The following is a 25145-nucleotide window of genomic DNA, read 5'->3' as shown; positions in this document are numbered from 1 at the left end:
TATATTATCCTTATTGCTCTTTTCTGTTGTATGCATAGTGGCTGAAGGGTGCTTTTGTCGTCATTTCATCCATACTTCCACACAGTAAGACAGATATGGTAAAAATAATGAATAGTTGGAGCATGTGCAAGGCTTTATAGTCCAGTATGTATTTTGTCTTCCGCAGAAATGTGGTGCATTTTGCTAGTTTTGATCTGACATGGTTTACATGAGGTTTCCAGCTGATTTTGCTGTGTGTGATCGCTCCAAGAAATTTATTTTGGTCTACTCTTTTTTTCTATGTGTGTATTGTTTATAATCAGGTCAACTTGAACATTTCTTCCAAACATCATCTTCTTTGTTTTCTCTAAATTCAATGTTAAATTAGTTTTTGGCAAACAATAATTTTACTTGATTTATTTCTGTTGTGCTTCATATTGATTCAGTGGCCCAAAACGCTCCGGTTTCTCTGTCACTAATAATTACCAATAAAATACATCAGCGACCACTAATTATTTCCATATGTGCACGGTTAGACTTCCAATCATGAATACTTTGATGTTGTGGTGCTAAGCGGGACTTTAAATAACATGTGACTTTAAACACTAACTTACTGAAGAAAGAAGCACAGAGCAATCTCGCATAACGTACAATCCCACGGTACCCGATGCCTGCTTTTCTGTCAATATCCCTGGCATCTAAATGACCAGTGCCGTCCATTTCTACTGTCTTTCTGCAGATTTTGACTCATTTTTTTTGGCTGTGGTTTGATGCCCTTACAAGTTTTTTGTTTGTTTTTTTACTTTGACTGCTTTATAGCAATTTGTGGCCATTTAAGGCAGTACTGTATAAGCATACATCCAACGTGCGTCTTCAAAACAGACTGATTCACATCACAAAACATGCAAACACTATTGTAGACAGGATAAGAAATTCCATTGATATTGATATTTAGTATGCCGCCCCTTTATTGGTGCAGAGTGCTTTAGTCTTGTTTGCCAACCATCAGTGGCTCAGTCAGCATTTCCAGGGCAACATTAAAGATGCACATTTCCATTGGTACTGGTGGAAAAACAAATTTTTGACTGAACATGCCAGCAGATGGTTAGTGAGTAGTGACATGAAGCATTTATCCGAGGGTGGAATGCTGGAGGGGGCAAAGAAGAGTGCAGGGAAGCGCTCATGTAATATTAATAAAAATTAAAAAAAAAAATGCTTTTAGATGCATTTTGGTGCAATCTGTGATGGATATATACCATTCACTCTAGTTTTAAAACATTAAAATGTTGTTTTATAAGTATTCTTTTATACCAATGGAATCATTATGACAAACCCCATCTGAGAGAAGACCTTTTAAAGAATCTGTGATAGTATTATGCTGTGTGCTATTTGCATTCCTGTTATGCGTGTTCTCCACATCATTTAAGTGGACAATAATGTGGACCCCAAAGACCAGCCAAGAATATGCATTAATCCGCTACTGGTTCTGTTACCGCTTTGGTCCAAACTACACTTTTCTTTTTAGTTGTGATGCAGCTATTAACTCAGTAGTTTAAGAGACTCTGAGATGTGTGAAGCATAACTAGGGTAGACACAGTTTCAACGGCTTAGTGTTCTCCGTGTGCACATCCACAACCCGTGTGCTTCAAAGTGCACAAACCTAGCCACATAACTGTGCACGTTCACACACTTACAATGTACAAAAAAAAAACAAAAAAGCCTCTGCAATTTCAGACATTTCATGATTGTACCAACGACAATATTTAAGCAAACTGGAAAATACTTCTGCAGCATTGCACTGGTAGAAGTGCACAGAGCACTTTACGCACAGCAAATAGCTCCCAACAGCCATGGTCATCGCAAATGTCGGACTCAGATGTGTGTTTCTGTTGTGGATGAAGCTCAAAACATGGCGAGTACAACACTAATTAACTGGAATTAGATGTCAGGTGCCTTTTCCGTGCAGTTGTCCGACACTATAAAACTATGTGTTTTTCTTCCAATATTTATGTAATTCACTGCAGCCTTCATGTGAAAATGACTTTAAAGTGCATCAATATCACTAATGATCAGCAGTTACACTAAAAAGTGCAGAAAAACCCAAAACTGTGGTTCACCTGTTACATACGGAAAAATGTATTCTCAAACAAACATGCAGGAAGCAAACAGTTTAACTCATTAAATATGCACAACGCTTACAATGACAATACGTTAGTAGCATCTGCACTTATAAAACCTATGTAGAAGGCTGCAGTGTGCAGGATGTCGAAAACAATGAATTTTAGAGGAGAACACAAAACACAAAAGGGCCTTTACTATTCATCAAAAAGGACAGGCATCCTTAGTTTTTTACCAGTAGCATTGTCAGAATTTTTAAAGGATATTTTTTGTATTCACCACAAGCAAACTCTGACACATTATGCATTTAATCACCATATGCAACATGGCAAGGTCTAGGGAGATGACGTTTATGCATTTCACAAGACGGACGTTAAGGTGGGTAATCGCAGTTTGATGGATTGGCAGCCATGCATTAATATACTTGTACTGTGTTGCAAATTCAGGAAATGCCGAGTTATTCTGAGCAGGAATTTCACACATCATCTTTAGTTCAGAGCAGTACATTACTAAAGCAGAACAGAAACAGATTAGTGCTCTTTCAGAGAAAATAGGACAGTTCTGAAAGAAAACAGCTCTGTTTAATAAGGCCAGTACTTACTCATTATCCCCCCCCCCCCCCCCAAAAAAATGGTCCCATGTCCTCAGTCATGAACACCATCAAAAGCTTTGAAAGTAAAGAAGACAACATTTCATATGTAGGATGCATGTATGAGACATACTTTTCTTAAAACCCAGGTTGGGGACTTTGTGGATTGGGGAGCCATGGCGTTCCATGAAGCCGTAGAGCTGATCTAGGAACAGCTGCTCCTCAGGGTGGGGGAGCCAGCTCCCTTCATAGCCCACCTCCACACTGCCCATCACATTCTCCTGAGAGGGAAAACACAGTGGTTACAGCATGGGCACATGTGAAGTCAATGGTGGACAAACCCCAAAACATTGTGACTGAATGACCCCCCAGTAACGAGCATAAGAGTCACAGCAGTTATGACTGATTCACAAAAGTGTCCACAGTGTCAAAGCAAATCAAACTTTTCAAACCACTTCTTGAACAAAATATGCTGACTATACAGATCAACAATAGGAGAGGAAACAAAAAACAAACAGAATGCACATTTTAAATTTTACTGTGAACAGGGTTAATCGCATGAAGAAAGTGAGCAATATGATTAATTAACACATTTGCTAGAAAATGTACTTTATCATTTCATTTCTACATTTATGAGTTTATGAACAACTTTTTAATGATAGCTCAGGGAAAAAGAAATGCATTTATTGAAACTTTAGAAACTCCTCATTTTCTTAACTGTTGTCATGCTGATAATGTTAAAAAGTTTTCCAAAAATACAGCAAAATGCACCATTTAGTTGCGCTGACATTATCACATGATGTCATGTATATATATGTATTAGGCATGTGAATCTCATCACTGACAATGATTCGATACGCATCTCGATACACTACCGGCGATTTACCCCTGTTCCCAATTCGATGTGATTTGATATGTATTTGATGGCGATTCAATTCCCCACAATGCGATTTGGTGTGATACGATGAATGATGGATATTGATAAGATTTTATCGATATCGATGCCATTATCGATTCTGCTTATTGATCGGATTCTTTACTGATTCTCTTATCAATGCCTCTTGTGAATTTTCTGTGTACTAAAAGTAGGCTTTTCTATGTCAAAATTTTATTGCGTCTTAAAGTAAATAAATATGAAATTTGTCACTGGATCCTTGATTTCTGGACATAAATGAAATAGTTTTGGTCAAAAGCATTTACTTTCAGATATTAATGACACAAATGGAACCCCATAACCTCTGAGCTGAACTCTTCAGCCGGCTGCATGTCAAGATCAAGGTTTCATAAAGAACAGAGGATGTCTCAATTTGGTTTGGTTGATTGAAGTTTGTATGATAACTTTTGGAAAGAGGTGTCATTTGATTTAAAACGGCGAGTCGAAGCGCTGCTTTGTTGCTTCAAGCTTCAAACAGACCTGCCACAGTCTGTGATCAACGTAGAGAAATGATTATACAAATAATGAATGTTTATGAGTTCAATGGTACAAATATTTTATGAGATGGAACATACCATTCAACTCGGCTTTGCCTCGTTGAATTAAATATTAATTCCATTGAAAGAATGTAAAAACATTCATTATTTGTTTTATATCACGGCTAAAATAGATCTTTGTCATTTTATACTATATTAATTTACAAACAACAGAAAAGGGACTTACATTTTGGTACCACCTCAGTGCAGCGAAAAAAAATATCAACAATTAATCCAGCTTTGGTACATCACTGCTGCTTTGACATCAACAATCCAACACAAACTTTAAATAGGAGTCCAAAAATAATTTTGACGATGAAGTCCGCCAAGCCGTGCATCAAATCGTCACCCATCAGCAAAGCAAACTCCAGCACGTTTGTTTTAAAGCTAAGCGCTGCCCGGCATCTGTGAGCATGTGCACGGTGCACACTCACACAAACGGGAAGGCGCTTGTGCGCACGGGTACTACCAAAAAAAAAAAAAGGCCCATATTTCCTCAGCGCTGCGAGGGGGGATCACGTCAGACGGCTTACAGCGCAATCGATTTGTTTTGTGTGTGTGTGCGCGCACATGTAGGTGTGTGCGCACAGAGTGCAATGGTCAGTGGTGGGCACAGTTCCGATAACAGATAATTATCGAAGATAATGTTTTCATTATCGGATTATCTTTTTAGATAACTTTAAAAACCATTATCGGACCAATTATCTTCCGATTCATTTTTGCCCGATAACTTTTAGACCGATAAACAAAGCTTAACAGCGACAAGCATTTCTAAAATTTAAATCAGTTCAGCATCTACCTGTTAAAAGTTTTGTAACAGATGTACAGTTATACCCCCTGCAAACAGAAGAGGGCTGCTTCTATGAAAAGCATCTCTATACTCTGCAGACAAATGAGAAGTGGTCAAAAAAAAAAAAAAAAAAACAAAAAAAAAAAAAACACATTTCCTTTAACACCATACCGATATACTGGCAATATCACCTAAGACATCCAGAGGCATACATTTTTAACTTATGGTTCAAATTTTACCAAACTAATTTTGGACAAGTTATTTAAAATTACTGTCATGTCTGAAGTTTTATAAAGTGAAAATATCAGAAATATGTTTTAGTTTTAAAGTAATGTGCAAATTTTTAAGGTTTTGTGAGCACATGCTGAGCCCAGCAGTGCATTATGGGTAGGATGATGTAATCTCACGTTCACGACAGGACAAATGCATTTCAGACACTCTGTTCAGGCTCCACAGACAACAGCATTAAACTCTAGTGCCTAAAACTCTCTTGAATATATTATCTGGGTTTATAGATGTTATTGTATTTGTTAAATTCCACGCATTTTAAATGTAGCAGACAGGGATTATCTGGAATTTTGTTTTCAAGGCCTCTACTGCCATCTACTGGCCAGTAGTGTTCATGGCAGTATTCGCCCTAAGTACTAAGCATCTGTGAACCAGTAGATGGCAGTGTTGTATTTGTTTTGACCCCGGTTATATCAGATGATTGTCAAATCAACTTTTTGGCTTTGCAAATGCCTTTTTTTTTTTTTTTTTTTTTTTACAAATGAAGTTTAAAAACAAAACAACAGCAAAAAAATATAATAATAATAACATTACAAGACAGTTCTGCAGTGTTTGCACAGGCACAGTGTGAGCAGTTGGATGCTTGTGGCTTTTCAGCAGGAGGATAACCTCATGACGGCCGACCAGAATAACAGGTTTGATTTTCATTCAACCATACGATCGCGATCAGGAGGTGGTCGTGAGATGTTAAAGTTTGTTACTCCATGTACACTACACGATGCACGATTAACCTGAAACTCGGTCCAAAAATTCCTGCATGAAAAATCATCTCGCACAGTGTAAAGCACGTTTTACATCATAAAATGTGCGCACATTCTCTCCACATGCAAAACATTTTGCGATGACACTTCCAGGGCTCCGTAAAAATGCCTGTTTTTACAAATGAAAAAATGAACAACACACGACAGACATCACATTAACGTGTTGTTTTACATAATGAATGACTGAACCAATCAGTGTTTAGCAGAGGCAGTTTTACGCAGAATCCTTTGCGATTTGTCTGTGTTTGTTACTAACCTCACAATTAGTGCATTATTCAACATTAAAAGATATATGCTATATTTTAACTTTGTACAAATGACAAAATTGACATTAATGGAGTTATTCTATCGGTATTAATGTTATTTATAAATGAAAACCATAAGTCATCATGACTTTATTTTTCAAGACCTCCGCCTGACCGGAGTGTTGTAATTAATAGAGAGCTGGCTTTAGGGCTGCTCTCAGGGTGCCTCTGTGTTGGGAGCTCTGTAGTAAACAAGAGCTTCCAGCAAGGGCAGAATGTTCAAAGACAAAAGTGTGGTCTCAGTGTGTGGGTCTGTTTTTACTTTTAATATTAATAGAAGTTACTGTGACATTAAAACTTAAATTCGTTTAAATATACCAGAGACGATATTGGAATTTATCTGTTATTGGTTATCTGTAACTTCCGATACATTTTTGGGTGGTTTATTGTTTTATCTTAATCGAAGATAACTTTTCAGTTATCTGATTATCTGTTATTGAAGTTAATTTTTTGGTTATCTGTGCCCACCACTGGCAATGGTGCCAAACGTACGGAACCAAATTTGCACTATAAATGCAATGCAACACAAATGGGAAGAATAATCCATGTCACGTGACATACAAAGCACCAATCAAATGACAAGGATCCACTCAGCCGTTATATAATTCCCGATAAACACCCTCAAAAGCAACGGCCGCTCCAGTGTCCTGACCAGAAATCGTTAAGCTTTCTAGCTTCCATCCGTGGTGCATTCAATGTGCATCAGGAAAAAAAAAACAATGCAAACAGGCAGCGAGCGATGCAACACGATTCAACCTGTCAAATCAACCGATGCACTCGGATCACACACGTTTGTATTTAGATACCGATCCATATCGATTAATCGCCACATGCCTAACACACACACACACACACACACACACACACACACACACACACACACACACACACACACACACACACACACACACACACACACACACACACACACACACACACACACACACACACACACTTGTGCTGTGTGTGTCAGAAGTTTTGGAGACTCCAGTCTCCAAAGAAAGTCTCCAGTCTGTCAGAATTTTTGGTTTCTTGGCCATTCTGCATCACCACTCTTAGCTTCATAGTGGAACAGAATGTAGAAGGATCTTCTTTCACCAAAACAGATCAAATCTAGGCTTGCATCTCAGAGGTACCTTCTGGCAATTTGTAGCTGGACTTTCAGGTTTCTGTTTTAAGAAAATCCTCCTCTATACCACTTCATCGTGAAGCTGTTTAACTGGTGATACAAACGCAAAGCTTGCACTGTGCACAATTTCTCCAATTTGTTTTGTTGCATGAAAATCCTTCTCTGTTCTCTTCCACTATGAGACTATGAGTGGTGATGCAACTGGCAAAAAATGCACTATGCACAATTTCTCTGATCACAGCCACAGAAGCCTATAAGTTCTTCTAGGTGGTCTGGGTGTCTTTCCTCACTCTGCTCCTTCTTGCACAACTGTCTACTCCACAGAGTAGTTTCTGTTGTCATTATGATTTTAAAGAGTAAACAATTGTTTACTCTTCAATAAATGGCTTCACCCAACCACTAACTATAAGTGAAAAAAAGTTTGTTATTCATATTTTGAGAAATGCCCCCCCCCAAAAAAAAAAAAATCTGCAAGGGTATATAAACGTTTGAGCACAACTGTATATCTGGAACCCAGAGGGTTAATCAGTTTGTCCTCATTATTCCATTATTTTTCGAGTTACAAGAGGATAGCATTTATCCTTTTTGAATTATTGTGTTAAACTAATGGGAATGGATCAAGCTATTCACCGACCCATTTACAGACTACTTTTTTCTTGGTAGTTGCCCAGGTTTTTCCAAAGCCTAGGAGTAAATATACTGCTGCATATATATATATATATATATATATATATACATATATATACACACACACACACACACATACATACACACACGTGAGAGACAGAATATGTCACAAAAAAAAAAAAAAAACAATATCCAGAAAATCACATTTTAGGATTTTTAAAGAAATTATTTCTAAATTATGGTGGAAAATAAGTATTTGGTCACCCACAAACAAGCAAGATTGCTGGTTCTCACAGACCTGTAACAACTTATTTAAGAACCTCTTCTGTCCTCCACCTGTTACCTGTATTAATAGCATCTGTTTGAACTCGTTAACTGTATAAAAGACACCTGTCCACAGCCTCAGTCAGACTCCAAACTCAACCATGGCCAAGACCAAACAGCTGTCGAAGGACACCAAGAAGAAAATTGTAGATGTGCACCAGGCTGGGAAGAGTGAATCTACAATAGTCAAGCAGATTGGTATGAATAAATCAAGTGAGTGCATTGAAGATGCAACATGTCTGGGTCTTCCAGCATGACAATGATCCCAAACACACTGGAGTGGCTCCGTAAAAAGCATTTCAAGGTCCTGGAGTGGCCTGTCACCAGACCTCAACCCCATAGAAAATTTGTTGAGGGAGTTGAAAGTTCATGTTGCCCAGCGACAGCCCCAAAAGATCACTGCTCTAGAGAAGCTCTGCATGGAGGAATGGGCCAAAATACCAGCTACAGTGTGTGCAAACCCGGTGAAGACATACAGGAAACGTTTGACCTCTGTCATTATCAACAAAGATTATGTTACAAAGCATTGAGTTGAATTTTTGTTATTGACCAAATACTTATTTTCCACCATAGCTTAAATCAAATCAATTTTATTTATATAGCGCCAAATCACAACAAACAGTTGCCCCAAGGCGCTTTATATTGCAAGGCAAGGCCATACAATAATTACGGAAAAACCCCAACGGTCAAAACGACCCCCTGTGAGCAAGCACTTGGCAACAGTGGGAAGGAAAAACTCCCTTTTAACAGGAAGAAACCTCCAGCAGAACCAGGCTCAGGGAGGGGCAGTCTTCTGCTGGGACTGGTTGGGGCTGAGGGAGAGAACCAGGAAAAAGACATGCTGTGGAGGGGAGCAGAGATCAATCACTAATGATTAAATGTAGAGTGGTGCATACAGAGCAAAAAGAGAAAGAAACACTCAGTGCATCATGGGAACCCCCCAGCAGTCTAAGTCTATAGCAGCATAACTAAGGGATGGTTCAGGGTCACCTGATCCAGCCCTAACTATAAGCTTTAGCAAAAAGGAAAGTTTTAAGCCTAATCTTAAAAGTAGAGAGGGTGTCTGTCTCCCTGATCTGAACTGGGAGCTGGTTCCACAGGAGAGGAGCCTGAAAGCTGAAGGCTCTGCCTCCCATTCTACTCTTACAAACCCTAGGAACTACAAGTAAGCCTGCAGTTTGAGAGCGAAGCGCTCTATTGGGGTGATATGGCACTATGAGGTGCCTAAGATAAGATGGGACCTGATTATTCAAAACCTTATAAGTAAGAAGAAGAATTTTAAATTCTATTCTAGAATTAACAGGAAACCAATGAAGAGAGGCCAATATGGGTGAGATATGCTCTCTCCTTCTAGTCCCCGTCAGTACTCTAGCTGCAGCATTTTGAATTAACTGAAGGCTTTTCAGGGAACTTTTAGGACAACCTGATAATAATGAATTACAATAGTCCAGCTTAGAGGAAATAAATGCATGAATTAGTTTTTCAGCATCACTCTGAGACAAGACCTTTCTAATTTTAGAGATATTGCGCAAATGCAAAAACGCAGTCCTACATATGTGTTTAATATGCGCATTGAATGACATATCCTGATCAAAAATGACTCCAAGATTTCTCACAGTATTACTAGAGGTCAGGGTAATGCCATCCAGAGTAAGGATCTGGTTAGACACCATGTTTCTAAGATTTGTGGGGCCAAGTACAATAACTTCAGTTTTATCTGAATTTAAAAGCAGGAAATTAGAGGTCATCCATGTCTTTATGTCTGTAAGACAATCCTGCAGTTTAGCTAATTGGTGTGTGTCCTCTGGCTTCATGGATAGATAAAGCTGGGTATCATCTGCGTAACAATGAAAATGTAGGCAATGCTGTCTAATAATACTGCCTAAGGGAAACATGTATAAAGTGAATAAAATTGGTCCTAGCACAGAACCTTGTGGAACTCCATAATTAACCTTAGTCTGTGAAGAAGATTCTCCATTTACATGAACAAATTGTAATCTATTAGATAAATATGATTCAAACCACCACAGTGCAGTGCCTTTAATACCTATGGCATGCTCTAATCTCTGTAATAAAATTTTATGGTCAACAGTATCAAAAGCAGCACTGAGGTCTAACAAAACAAGCACAGAGATGAGTCCACTGTCTGAGGCCATAAGAAGATCATTTGTAACCTTCACTAATGCTGTTTCTGTACTATGATGAATTCTAAAACCTGACTGAAACTCTTCAAATAGACCATTCCTCTGCAGATGATCAGTTAGCTGTTTTACAACTACCCTTTCAAGAATTTTTGAGAGAAAAGGAAGGTTGGAGATTGGCCTATAATTAGCTAAGATAGCTGGGTCAAGTGATGGCTTTTAAAGTAATGGTTTAATTACTGCCACCTTAAAAGCCTGTGGTACATAGCCAACTAATAAAGATAGATTGATCATATTTAAGATCGAAGCATTAATTAATGGTAGGGCTTCCTTGAGCAGCCTGGTAGGAATGGGGTCTAATAGACATGTTGATGGTTTGGCGGAAGTAACTAATGAAAATAACTCAGACAGAACAATCGGAGAGAAAGAGTCTAACCAAATACCGGCATCACTGAAAGCAGCCAAAGATAACGATACGTCTTTGGGATGGTTATGAGTAATTTTTTCTCTAATAGTTAAAATTTTATCAGCAAAGAAAGTCATGAAGTCATTACTAGTTAAAGTTAAAGGAATACTCAGCTCAACAGAGCTCTGACTTTGTCAGCCTGGCTACAGTGCTGAAAAGAAACCTGGGGTTGTTCTTATTTTCTTCAATTAGTGATGAGTAGTAAGATGTCCTAGCTTTACGGAGGGCTTTTTTATAGAGCAACAGACTCTTTTTCCAGGCTAAGTGAAGATCTTCTAAATTAGTGAGACGCCATTTCCTCTCCAACTTACGGGTTATCTGCTTTAAGCTGCGAGTTTGAGAGTTATACCACGGAGTCAGGCACTTCTGATTTAAAGCTCTCTTTTTCAGAGGAGCTACAGCATCCAAAGTTGTCTTCAATGAGGATATAAAACTATTGACGAGATACTCTATCTCACTTACAGAGTTTAGGTAGCTACTCTGGACTGTGTTGGTATATGGCATTAGAGCACATAAAGAAGGAATCATATATATATATATATATATATATATATATATATATATATATATATATATATATATAAAATAGTGAGGGGAAAAAATATTCTTCCAGAAACAACACAATAATGAAATGTTCTAAAGAGCAAACCTTCATCCGCTCTATCCAGGATTCTGACGGGCTGGAGGTTGGGGAGTCTTTGCTATTCCGGCCTCTCCTCTTGCGAGGTCGCCCTCTAAGACTGAGAGTCGGACATTCTGCAACAAAAACAGACATGGCATGTAATAAGAACAAAGAACAACTTCAGGAATGTCAGAACATCAAATTTACAACTACGTTTGAAGCTGGAATGACGTCCTTGACATGGTAAATCGCACTGCGCGCGCACACACACACAAACACAAAAAAAGAGAAAAACAAAAATTGCCTCCACATCCACTCCGCCTCAGTTTCACAACTCCAGTAGTTACTAATACTGGGATCATCCTTCACCTCAGCATCCTGCTGAAGAGTTTAATTATTTGTCATTTGACATTTTGTTGCTGCCAATGGTCAAATTCAATTGATTTTAGATTCAATATTAAACTCTCTCTACCACACATAAAACTATTTAAGGTCCTGAAAGTCTCCAGGCTCTCATGACCAATCACGTGGCTGTCATGAGAATCACAGTAGATGTTTTACAGTCAGTCTGAAGATGTTTGGAGAGAGCCACTGCCTGCTTCATTTATGGACATACACTTCCCACCTTCATGTAGAATTTTTTTGAGGGCAATATGCCCCAAGGTTGAGCACTTTTGGGGTTCAACAGCTCGCTCAAAAATGCAGCTGCAGCTTCAGAACTGCCCATATTCCACATCAGCAAAAATCAACCCAGAATGCATTGAGTCATCAACATCAAAGACTTTTTGCAGTCAGCTGATCGCTTTCAAGCAGTGAACACTTATTTTGCAGCACTTGGCATTTTTTACTTTGACATTTGGCTACGAGATAGTCGTGTAAATTTACCCAATTCTGAGCAAGTGTGAGTACGAATGCTTGGAGAGGAAGCGGTGGTGGTCGACTACACTGGAGGATTAGGTATGCCACCTCTATGGGAAAGCTGCAGTATGGACATGGCACTTTAAAACCATTACCAATGTTGGTGCAGACTGTGGTTGAACAAATGAAAGAATAAAGAAACACCAATGTGATGACAGTTGCCAGATGTTAGGTGATCATCATGTCAAACTCAAACTTAGAAGTATAAAAACATACAGTGCATTCACAAAGTATTCACAGCACGTCACTTTTTCCACATTTTGTTATGTTACAGCCTTAATCCAAAAAGAATGAAATTATTTTTTCCTGAAATTCTATACACACTACCCCATAATGACAATATGAAACACCTTTGAGATTTTTGCAAATTTATTTAAAAAAAAGAACAAAACCCTAAAATCACATGTAGTATTCACAGCCTTTGCCATGAAGCGCCAAACTGAGCTCAGATGCATCCTGTTTACACTGATCATCCTTGAGATGTTTCTACAGTTTAATTAGGAGTCCACCTGGGGTAAATTCAGTTGATTGGACATGATTTGGAAAGACACACACCTGTTTACATATAAGGTCCCACAGTTGACAGTGAATGTCAGAGCACAAACCAAGCATGAAGTCAAAGAAACTGTCTGAAGACCTACAAGACAGGATTGTCTTGAGGCACAAATTTGGGAAGGGCACAGAAACATTTCCTCTTTTTTTAATAAAATAAGACCCTTTGGCTGCTCCCTTGTTTTTTCACTTGGGGTCACCACAGCAGATCAGAGATGGGTCTCCATATTAATTTGTCAAGTTTTACACCGGATACCCTTCCTGATGCCACTCCACATTACGTGGAGAAATGTGGCAGGAGTGGGGTTTGAACCAGGAACCTTCCGCACAGAAACCATGCACACTAACCACTATTTTTTTTTTTTCAAAAATGTAAATACAAACAACAAAAAATAAGCTTTCACATTGTCATTATGGGGTGTTGTATGTAGAATTTTCAGGGAGAAAACATTCATTTAATCCATTCTGGAATAAGGCTGTAACATAACAAAATGTGGAGAAAGTAAATCACTGAATACTTTCCAGATGCACTCTATATAAGTTTCTTCCCAGCAGCAGAGGTGGAAAAATTCTGAGAGCCAAATCATTGGCTTCTTTCTTTTAACTCTTTAGATCTCCCACACACACTGAATAAACAGGTTTGCAAATTTTACTTCTTAAGAGCTATTAGATAAGGTACTGGCTATAATAAATATATTTTAACATTAACATGACGACAAAAATTAGTAACAAAATATTAATTACATTGAATAATTTGTCATATACATATTTTACTAATCAACGATTGACTATTTTGAAAACCTGCATCTTTGTGTGAGGAATGTAAGCACAGGTATGGTTCAGAGTCAAATCTGAGTGGCTCTTAAAAGAGCTGTTCTCAGTTCTGCCTAATCCAATGTGTAAGGATCAGTGGTTAATGATGTCAGGAGGCCTCAGGCAGACAGACTCTGGGCTTCTTGGGTAAAAATACATAAACGTTGTATGACAAAATAAAAACATGGATATTATGAATCATATTCATCTCAGTACCCTCAAACATCTGCATTAATAAAGGCTCAGGGTGCCACATTGCTGAGCAGAAAACAGCAGCATTCGCTCACACCCACACAAACTTCCAAACATGGAATTAATGCGTTTGTAAATGCTGTGCACCATTTCCTCTAGAATTTTTTTTCAGGCCTGGCGGTTCTCACCGATTGGGGAGAATTATTGCATTCAAGAATGAGTGGGGATATCACACAGAAAAACTTAAGTGCTCGTTGACTATTTCCTTTATCTATTGAACAGGGCACCTTAAATTTGGAAATAAACTGCTTTGTGGCAGCGTCTCAATTATCCCCCCCCCCCCCAGTCCCTTATTTAAAGCCAGGAAAAAAAAAAAAAAAAAAAGGAACTTATTTGGTATAAGCAAAATTGGCAGCCTCACTTCAGGCACAGGACAGCAGAGGATTTAACAAGCTGCTGTCCGCAGATCAAAGTTTTCTACCTTTGATTTAAATTACACTATGCCTCCAACAATGCAGATGTCTGGTGTCAAACGGGAATAATTGAGTAGTTTTAACATCAATGGGACGGTGATGGAGCATTACATGAGAAATTCAAGGGAAGGAGGATGTGGAGGGTTTGACTTATTTTGACTGAAGTCTAGTCCTGTCCAGCTGATGTCAGACTCTGGCGAGTGCCGCCTTCGACTGAAAGCTCTGACTGCTACCTTTGATGCTGAATGGCTGGTGGATGTCAACCACCCAGGCAGACCACCGGTTCAGCCTCACATCACAGCCAGGTGAAACGTGGGCTTTGCCAAGGACTCATCGAGCCACTGTAGTCCTCAACACTCAGGTGCTCATATCATGCACCACATCTCCAAAATGTCAAAGCTGGCGCTCCTTTTTAATGTTTATGCTCTTGTGTTTTTTGTGTGTTTTTGAATAATTTTATTACATTTTTTATTGTTTCCATGTGGCACTGTATTAATATTTGGCTTTACTTAAAACAACAAAAAAAAATGCAGGCCTGGCAGGGGTGCTGATTGGCCTGTTGGGCTCTGCCAGGCCTGTAATATTGTGGTGCAAACACTGCAGTTCTTTCACGTCATGCTGTGCGTTTATTATGGTCATAGCTTCTAAGGTTACTTGATTTTCAGGTTGTGTTGCTGAAATATTTTGCATGGCTGCTGCTTCAGTTGTTAGTATAAGCACGAGGAGCAAATCTGAAAGCCAGAAATGTCAGAGGTTTGTCAAGAAATTGCCAGATCACTGGTTTCATAACCTTATTAATCTCCATGGGGTGGGGGGCGCTCTGAGTTTTACAGCTGTTTTCATTTGCTCGCCGTTTAGTATGATTACTCACATTTCAATAACCCCACCCCCCCTTGATTATAATCCTTGTTAACAATTATACAGACCTACCCCTGAAAATTTACCCTTTTGTAATATACAGCCACTAAGGATTAGTAGTACACTGGTATTATAGTGCACCACAATATGGATTGTGCAATACTGAAAGCACAGTGAGAAATACTTGTATCTGTAAAACAGTACAGAGAATCACCGACTTAATTTTTTTTTTTTAACTGCAACAAAATAATGCTGAAGGAATAACAGGGATTTAAAAAAAAAAAAGATTATTTTTTTTTAAACAACCAAATCATACACTGTTCAGTGTCTTTTTATATACACCTTTTGCAATCGTGCCCTAGGATTTAAGGTAAAACAAGGTGGAGACAGCTAAGAGAACAATCAGAATCAACAAAAATATTAAGGTGCATTTACACATAGACAAGACGCATTATGAATGTCATATTTGTGTCATTCTTGGCACATTCCAGACATTCTTAACATGACTTAATGCATCTGAATAGATTTCTTAATAGCACGTGTTGGTGCGTGATATTCGTGGAGCATGTTTTTGGCTGTTAAAAAAAAAAAAACCTTCCACAAATGTCTCATACCACCCTCATTTCGCCTCATGTCGTGGAGGTCGCAACTGAGTGTGTTGATCCGTCTTGATTAGTGGTGATCCTTAATAGAGCGTGACAGCGTTCTTCTCTGATGTGCGCACAATTAAACCCTGCTGCACCACATTCAGTTTCATTGTTGCAGTATGCTGAAGGAGGACAGTGACGCCAAGTCGGCTAAAAGTTTCGTTCCATTGCTCCCCAGCGCACTCCTGCAGGTGTTCCACCTGCTGCTGTGCCTGATGTTTGGGAAAACGAGCAAGACGAGAGCCGCGTGAAGCCACATCTGGCTCTCTCCGTCTCCTCCTCCTCTCTGTGCCATGGAGTGGCACAGAGACCAACTAAGCATGCAGTCACAAAGTTCTTCTGCTGTGGCTGTTGAGGAAAAACTGTTAAGGAAAAACTAGAGCGATCTGAACTGTTCAGCAACTGATGGTTGGATGAATGTGGGGGTGTGTGTGTAGACAATTCACCTCATTCACAACGTGACAGAACTTAATGTGCTGTTACGCGCGATAGTGCACAACAACACGGAATATTATTCTTGACCGTGGGTAATGGTTCCTGATAATTCTCCAGCAACACGTGCCATTAATCAGAACGCTTGGTAACAGTTTGCACCAGTTCCTGAGGACACCTGACGCCTCTGCCCCGAATCCTCACATTTGTGATGATTCACATCAGCAGCCAAGAATGTATACTTCGTGACATTCGTGACTTGTCGTGTAAATGCAGCATTAAAATACAAAAGATTAAATATGAACTGTTTCTTTTTCCTGGTCAAAATAAGATGAGCAGAAATAATAATAAAAAAAAAATAGATTCTCTTCATATTTAGAAAAGGCTAATTAAAAATAAAATCACTAGCAACCAGAAAAAAAAGAAAAATTAAAAATAACCCATTTTCTCTTATTTCAGACATGTAAATAGGGTGAGGGAAAAAAAAAACAAAAAAAAAAAAAAAAAAAACCTGAAAGTATCAAACCGCAAGTGCCAATGATGGGGAGGGGGTTACCCTCTCACAGATGGGAGAAACAAGGTACCAAATGGTGCATTTTGAGCATAATTTTAAGGATGAACAGAAAAAGAAAAAAAAAAAATCCATATTTTCTGACAGGTTTTGTATTTTACATGTTTACACAGTGAGGGCCGTGATAGCAAAAAAAAAAAAAAAACCTACTCATTTCCATTCATGACAGAAGTCAAGCCACAGTGAGGACACAATTATGCAAAATTTTGAACTGCAGAGCAAACTGACTAAACAATATTCAATTGAACTTATTTAAACTGATACTCAATGGCAGAATAAGTTTGTTATTCATAGTTGTTTAGATTCAAAACAATGAGGCTCTTGATGATCTGAGGTTCAATAATCCATTTTAACATTGCATGCCAGTGCTGCTTTATCACACATCAGTGAGAATGAAACAGCTTAGACTTAACTAAACTATTACTGAGTCAATACACCTGAACCACATGGGGACCCGATTCAACACGAACAATTTAACTGTTTCGTTGTCATTTCCAGGTTGCTCATAGTAAAAACCAGGTTGCATTAAGTAAGTGGGCAACACATGGAAAACACATGATCCATCTTTCAGCAAAAACCTAGAATCACTTCAGAAACAAAAAAATGTGGGCAATAATATTTTTTGAAAATCAATTAATATTTACAAAGAACTGACCATTGTTAGCCTTCTTTTCAGCGAGAAACATCACTAAGTTGTTTAGTTGATTGCATGGACTTTTGGGCAACTTTGGGTTTCACCGCTTTGTTGTGGTGACAGAGGCGCTGTTTTCCACATGAAGCATATTTCAAGCGGTCCTGACACCACATGCATTCAGCTTCTTCATATAGTTCGAGAAATAATTTCAGAGCTCGTCCTTTTCTGCCAGCCTTGAGCGTTTAAACTCATTTATGATTACATCATTAGTCAGCACAATGTTATCATGCCTTTACCGTGTGGACAAGACTGAAATCTCACAAAACACACAGGCTGTTTGAGACACAAAGATCCACCACAAATGCTTTAATTTTACAACGTCCAAGCTCCCTGTCCATTCATTTACATAAAGAGACAGGAAAAACTACTCCTCCCAAAATTTGGAAATAACTTAAAAAAACAGTGGTGAACCCATTTCTAGCAATAAATCAGTTCACCCACATTCAAAAACAATATACTAGTCATACCCTAATATAATACTGTATTACTTCTAGGGCATATCGCCCACAATCAGCAGCCATTTAATAATAATAATAATAAAAAAAAAAAAAAAAAAAAAAAACATACCTTATACTTCAGCAAGTGCATGAGGTCCCAGTCAGCAGTGTTAAATCAATCAACTGTAGACAGTATACTTGAATTAGCACTCTAATAGAGTTGAATTAACACTATGGTGGCATTAATTTAACAGTATTTAAGTTAGGACCACGTACACTCAGAGCGGTGCTGATTTCACTATCAGTCCTTGTGGATCTGGTCACTGTGGTGAAAATGGATTAATGTTCCATGACTTTGCAAAATGTTGGGGGGCAACAAATTGCTGGATCCTGGTTTCAGCGTCCAGAACCACACTGCTGGACACACTATTCTAACACCAGTAGGTGTTGCAGGGAGATCGACCAGGGTTGACATTATATCAGTCAGTGACAGCACTAGCTTGAGAATACACAAACCAGTGCTGTCACAGCCTGATGGAGCCACTTGGATGAGTGGTGAAATGCTTCCCTGCCAAACAAGAAGACCAGATGCCTTTCTGACTAAACTTCAGAAAGCTTCACTCAGTCACATTATTAACCACTGATAGAGAGACTCACTGAATTGCCAAGAGAAGCTGGTGCTGCTTTCCAAGGTGGGGTGGTTGAAAGTGTCTCTGCAGTACATCACACGGGTGTTGGGCACTGCCAATATGATACCTCCCAGGGCCAGCAAGTGCGGGTCCTGCAAATCCTGTGCCCTTGCCTTGTCCTGGATGCGCCTCTGCAGAGAACGGAAGCGGCAGTACTGGGGGTAGCTGACAACTTTTACACTCTGATTCTCTAAACCTCCATCTGAAAGACAAAATAAAGAGAGAGGCAGCATATCAGACTTGATCAATCAATCAATTCAATCAATCAATTTTTTTATATAGCGCCAAATCACAACAAACAGTTGCCCCAAGGCGCTTTATATTGTAAGGCAAGGCCATACAATAATTATGTAAAACCCCAACGGTCAAAACGACCCCCTGTGAGCAAGCACTTGGCTACAGTGGGAAGGAAAAACTCCCTTTTAACAGGAAGAAACCTCCAGCAGAACCAGGCTCAGGGAGGGGCAGTCTTCTGCTGGGACTGGTTGGGGCTGAGGGAGAGAACCAGGAAAAAGACATGCTGTGGAGGGGAGCAGAGATCGATCACTAATGATTAAATGCAGAGTGGTGCATACAGAGCAAAAAGAGAAAGAAACAGTGCATCATGGGAACCCCCCAGCAGTCTACGTCTATAGCAGCATAACTAAGGGATGGTTCAGGGTCACCTGATCCAGCCCTAACTATAAGCTTTAGCAAAAAGGAAAGTTTTAAGCCTAATCTTAAAAGTAGAGAGGGTGTCTGTCTCCCTGATCTGAATTGGGAGCTGGTTCCACAGGAGAGGAGCCTGAAAGCTGAAGGCTCTGCCTCCCATTCTACTCTTACAAACCCTAGGAACTACAAGTAAGCCTGCAGTCTGAGAGCGAAGCGCTCTATTGGGGTGATATGGTACTACGAGGTCCCTAAGATAAGATGGGACCTGATTATTCAAAACCTTATAAGTAAGAAGAAGAATTTTAAATTCTATTCTAGAATTAACAGGAAGCCAATGAAGAGAGGCCAATATGGGTGAGATATGCTCTCTCCTTCTAGTCCCCGTCAGTACTCTAGCTGCAGCATTTTGAATTAACTGAAGGCTTTTTAGGGAACTTTTAGGACAACCTGATAATAATGAATTACAATAGTCCAGCCTAGAGGAAATAAATGCATGAATTAGTTTTTCAGCATCACTCTGAGACAAGACCTTTCTGATTTTAGAGATATTGCGTAAATGCAAAAAAGCAGTCCTACATATTTGTTTAATATGTGCTTTGAATGACATATCCTGATCAAAAATGACTCCAAGATTTCTCACAGTATTACTAGAGGTCAGGGTAATGCCATCCAGAGTAAGGATCTGGTTAGACACCATGTTTCTAAGATTTGTGGGGCCAAGTACAATAACTTCAGTTTTATCTGAGTTTAAAAGCAGGAAATTAGAGGTCATCCATGTCTTTATGTCTGTAAGACAATCCTGCAGTTTAGCTAATTGGTGTGTGTCCTCTGGCTTCATGGATAGATAAAGCTGGGTATCATCTGCGTAACAATGAAAATTTAAGCAATACCGTCTAATAATACTGCCTAAGGGAAGCATATATAAAGTGAATAAAATTGGTCCTAGCACAGAACCTTGTGGAACTCCATAATTAACTTTAGTCTGTGAAGAAGATTCCCCATTTACATGAACAAATTGTAATCTATTAGACAAATATGATTCAAACCACCGCAGCGCAGTGCCTTTAATACCTATGGCATGCTCTAATCTCTGTAATAAAATTTTATGGTCAACAGTATCAAAAGCAGCACTGAGGTCTAACAGAACAAGCACAGAGATGAGTCCACTGTCCGAGGCCATAAGAAGATCATTTGTAACCTTCACTAATGCTGTTTCTGTACTATGATGAATTCTAAAACCTGACTGAAACTCTTCAAATAGACCATTCCTCTGCAGATGATCAGTTAGCTGTTTTACAACTACCCTTTCAAGAATTTTTGAGAGAAAAGGAAGGTTGGAGATTGGCCTATAATTAGCTAAGATAGCTGGGTCAAGTGATGGCTTTTTAAGTAATGGTTTAATTACTGCCACCTTAAACGCCTGTGGTACATAGCCAACTAACAAAGATAGATTGATCATATTTAAGATCGAAGCATTAAATAATGGTAGGGCTTCCTTGAGCAGCCTGGTAGGAATGGGGTCTAATAAACATGTTGATGGTTTGGATGAAGTAACTAATGAAAATAACTCAGACAGAACAATCGGAGAGAAAGAGTCTAACCAAATACCGGCATCACTGAAAGCAGCCAAAGATAACGATACGTCTTTGGGATGGTTATGAGTAATTTTTTCTCTAATAGTTAAAATTTTGTTAGCAAAGAAAGTCATGAAGTCATTACTAGTTAAAGTTAATGGAATACTCAGCTCAATAGAGCTCTGACTCTTTGTCAGCCTGGCTACAGTGCTGAAAAGAAACCTGGGGTTGTTCTTATTTTCTTCATTTAGTGATGAGTAGAAAGATGTCCTAGCTTTACGGAGGGCTTTTTTATAGAGCAACAGACTCTTTTTCCAGGCTAAGTGAAGATCTTCTAAATTAGTGAGACGCCATTTCCTCTCCAACTTACGGGTTATCTGCTTTAAGCTACGAGTTTGTGAGTTATACCACGGAGTCAGACACTTCTGATTTAAAGCTCTCTTTTTCAGAGGAGCTACAGCATCCAAAGTTGTCTTCAATGAGGATGTAAAACTATTGACGAGATACTCTATCTCCCTTACAGAGTTTAGGTAGCTACTCTGCACTGTGTTGGTATATGGCATTAGAGAACATAAAGAAGGAATCATATCCTTAAACCTAGTTACAGCGCTTTCTGAAAGACTTCTAGTGTAATGAAACTTATTCCCTACTGCTGGGTAGTCCATCAGAGTAAATGTAAATGTTATTAAGAAATGATCAGACAGAAGGGAGTTTTCAGGGAATACTGTTAAGTCTTCTATTTCCATACCATAAGTCAGAACAAGATCTAAGATATGATTAAAGTGGTGGGTGGACTCATTTACTTTTTGAGCAAAGCCAATAGAGTCTAATAATAGATTAAATGCAGTGTTGAGGCTGTCATTCTCAGCATCTGTGTGGATGTTAAAATCGCCCACTATAATTATCTTATCTGAGCTAAGCACTAAGTCAGACAAAAGGTCTGAAAATTCACAGAGAAACTCACAGTAACGACCAGGTGGACGATAGATAATAACAAATAAAACTGGTTTTTGGGACTTCCAATTTGGATGATGGCCAAGATGTCCTGATATGATGGTGATGGTGACTTCATCCCACCTCTGGTATGCACTAACATTCACACAAATAAATAAAAAATGTGGACACATATTCTATAACAAAATACGACAAAAATGTAAACTGTAGTTTCAGATCAATAAAATTTGGTCAGTTTTTCCTTGAATCGGGGTTCATTTTGTAACAAAATTTCAGTGTACTTCATAATCCAGTTTGAGGTTTTATGACCTGAATTTTTTAACCTGAAAATTAAATGAATGAATGATCTGCTTTGTGCACTGGTCGCTACTGGCGTCAGAAGCAGCCAGCAGCTTCTGACGTCATAATCGCTCGACACAACGCATCGATGACGCAATGTGTTGCCAACGACTGTTGTCATCGAATTTTATTGATTTGTTGTTGCAGCCCTACACACAAATCACAATCTGAGTGTAGTTGTGAGATTTTGGCTGGGTGTTACCTATTCATTAAATATGTAATCCCTCCAGCCCATCTACAGTTGTGGTCAGAGGTTTACATACACTCATCGTGGACACGAATGTCATCGTAATTTTGGCCTTTTAATGACTTGTTCGTACTGCTCCAATGCCAGGGTGGAATGGCTGTACACCATACATCATTAATGACTAAAACGCAAGTCAGTACTGCAGTGACATTCCTCCAGATTCACGGAATCATTTAATATTAAGCACTGTGAATGGACAAAAAAGGAAATCAAATCCCATCTTTCTTTGGGGAACATTGTTCTATTTTAATAATTTTGTATGTTTTTCAGAGCAACAGCTCAACAAAGGATCAGATGGTGGAAGCTGAAAGAGGAAGACTGTTGTGTGAAATTCAGTGAGCAGATGAGAGGCAGTGGATGGAGGGGAAACTATTTTTGATAACTCAAAAAGTACTGCAGATGTCATAAGGGAGACACCTAGGAAGGTACTGAGTGTGACATCTAGACAGCGGAAGGAAGACCAGAAGACTTGGTGGTGGAATGAAGATGTCCAGGAAAGCATAAGGAGAAAGAGGTTGGCAAAAAAAGAATTGGGATAATTGGAGAGATGAAGAAAGTTGGCAGGAGTACAAGGAGATGCAGCGCAAGGCAAAAAGAGAAGTGGCAAAAGCTAAGGAAAAGGCACATAGAGAGCTGTACAAGGAGTTGAATAGTAAGAAAAGAGAAAAGGACTTCTCCCAATGAGCCAGACAAAGGGACAGAGCTGGAAAGGATATGCAGCAGGTTAAGGTGGCAAAAGATGCAGATGGGAATGTGCTGATAAATGAGGAGAGTGTGTTGAGAATAAATCAGGAAGTGCAAGAGATTAGTCAGGATGAAGTGAGGGCAGCTATGAAGAGGATGAAGAGTGGAAAGGCAGTTGGTTCAGATGACATTCCAGTGGAGGCATGGAAATGTCTTGGAGAAATGGCAGTAGAATTTTTAACCAGATTGTTTAATAAAATCTTGGAAAGTGAGAGGATGCCTGAGGGGTGGAGATAAAGTGTACTGGTTCCTATTTTTAAGAACAAGGGTGATGTGCAGAGCTGCAGTAACTACAGAAGCATAAAGTGGATCAGCTACAACATGGATGGATGGATAGCTTTATTATCACTGTCATTACAACGAGATTTCCAACATGAAGTTATGGGAAAGTAGTAGAAGCTAGGCTTAGAAAACAAGTGAAGATCTGTGAGCAGCAATATGGTTTCGTGTCAAGAAACAGCACCACAGATGAAATGTTTTCACTGAGAGCACAAAAGGAGAACTCTAGAGAAGGCCAGAAGGAGTTACATTGTGTGTTGAAAGTTGATAACAAGGTACCAAGAGAAGAGCTGTGGTATTGTACAACCCCAATTCCATGAAGTTGGGACATTGTGTAAAATGTAAATAAAAACAGAATACAATGATTTGCAAATCCTCTTCAACCTATATTCAATTAAATACACCACAAAGACGAGATTATTTAATGTTCAAACTGATAAACTTTGTTGTTTTTGTGCAAATATTTGCTCATTTTGGAAGCCTGCAACATGTTTCAAAAAAGCTGGGACAGTGGTATGTTTACCACTGTGTTACATCACATCACTTTGCATGGTAGAGTTTTAACTTGCACTTGTAGATGTAGCAACGAACTGTGTTAACTGACAATGGTTTTCTGAAGTGTTCGTGAGTCCACGCCGTAAGATCCAAACACAATCATGTTGGTTTTTAATGCAGTGCCACCTGAGGGATCGAAGGTCACGGGCATTCAATGTTGGTTTTCAGCTTTGCCACTTATGTGTAGAAAGTTCTCCACATTCTCTGAATATTCTGTTTATACTATGGACTGTAGATGATGGAATCCCTAAATTCCTTGCAATTGAATGTTGAGAAACACTGTTCTTACACTGTTGGGACTATTTTTTCCATGCAGTTGTTCAGAAAGTGGTGATCCTCGCCCCATCTTTGCTTTTGAACGGCTGAGCCTTTTAGGGATGCTCCTTTTATACCCAATCATGACACTCATAATTGGTGTCCTCAGTTCCCAAAGACTTATTGAGTGTTGTTTGAAGGAAAGGTGATGTAACACAGTGGTAAACATACCACTGTCCCAGCTTTTTTTAAACAGGTTGCAGGCATCCATTTCAAAATGAGCAAATATTTGCACAAAAACAATAAAGTTTATCAGTTTGAATATTAAAAATCTTGTAAGAGAGAAAAATAACTGGTGCAACACAGAAATAAGTGCCAGACAATTTAATAAGGTGCTGAAAGCAAAAATGTATACGGGACTAACGTTTCGATGTGAGAGTCACATCTTCCTCAGAGTGGACTCTGAGGAAGATGTGCAAGTGAGGAAATTAGTCCTATCTGGTTGCACCAGATTTGTTTGTGCTATACAGAAATGCGGTGAACTCTGTTTTTGCTCTACATTAAATATCTTGTCTTTGTGGTGTATTCAATTGAATATAGGTTGATGTGGATTTGCAAATCATTGTATTGTTTTTATTTACATTTCACACAATGTCCCAACT

The 25145-nt window shown here is 39.0% G+C and overlaps 1 protein-coding gene across 3 annotated transcripts in view; it reads right to left on the bottom strand.

Annotated features, from left to right (window-relative positions):
• zgc:77151 (uncharacterized protein LOC337153 homolog) overlaps positions 1–25145 on the bottom strand; it is a 106782-nt gene that overhangs the window by 34269 nt on the left and 47368 nt on the right. For all 3 annotated transcript variants that reach the window (XR_004562598.1, XM_034177843.1, XM_034177844.1), the window contains exons 5-7: positions 18854–19087; positions 11637–11743; positions 2820–2967 (exon numbers count right to left, since the gene is read on the bottom strand). Coding sequence is in view for 2 of the 3 variants with exons in the window: in XM_034177843.1 (XP_034033734.1) it covers positions 2820–2967; positions 11637–11743; positions 18854–19087 (489 nt within the window). In the remaining variant the exon portion in view is untranslated. The remainder of the gene's footprint in view (positions 1–2819; positions 2968–11636; positions 11744–18853; positions 19088–25145) is intronic.

This window comes from Thalassophryne amazonica, chromosome 9, assembly GCF_902500255.1.
Source record: "Thalassophryne amazonica chromosome 9, fThaAma1.1, whole genome shotgun sequence".
Taxonomy (NCBI): Eukaryota; Metazoa; Chordata; class Actinopteri; order Batrachoidiformes; family Batrachoididae; genus Thalassophryne; species Thalassophryne amazonica.
The sequence above is the reverse complement of the archived record's forward strand: the minus strand, read 5'-3'. Positions and strand labels throughout refer to the sequence as shown.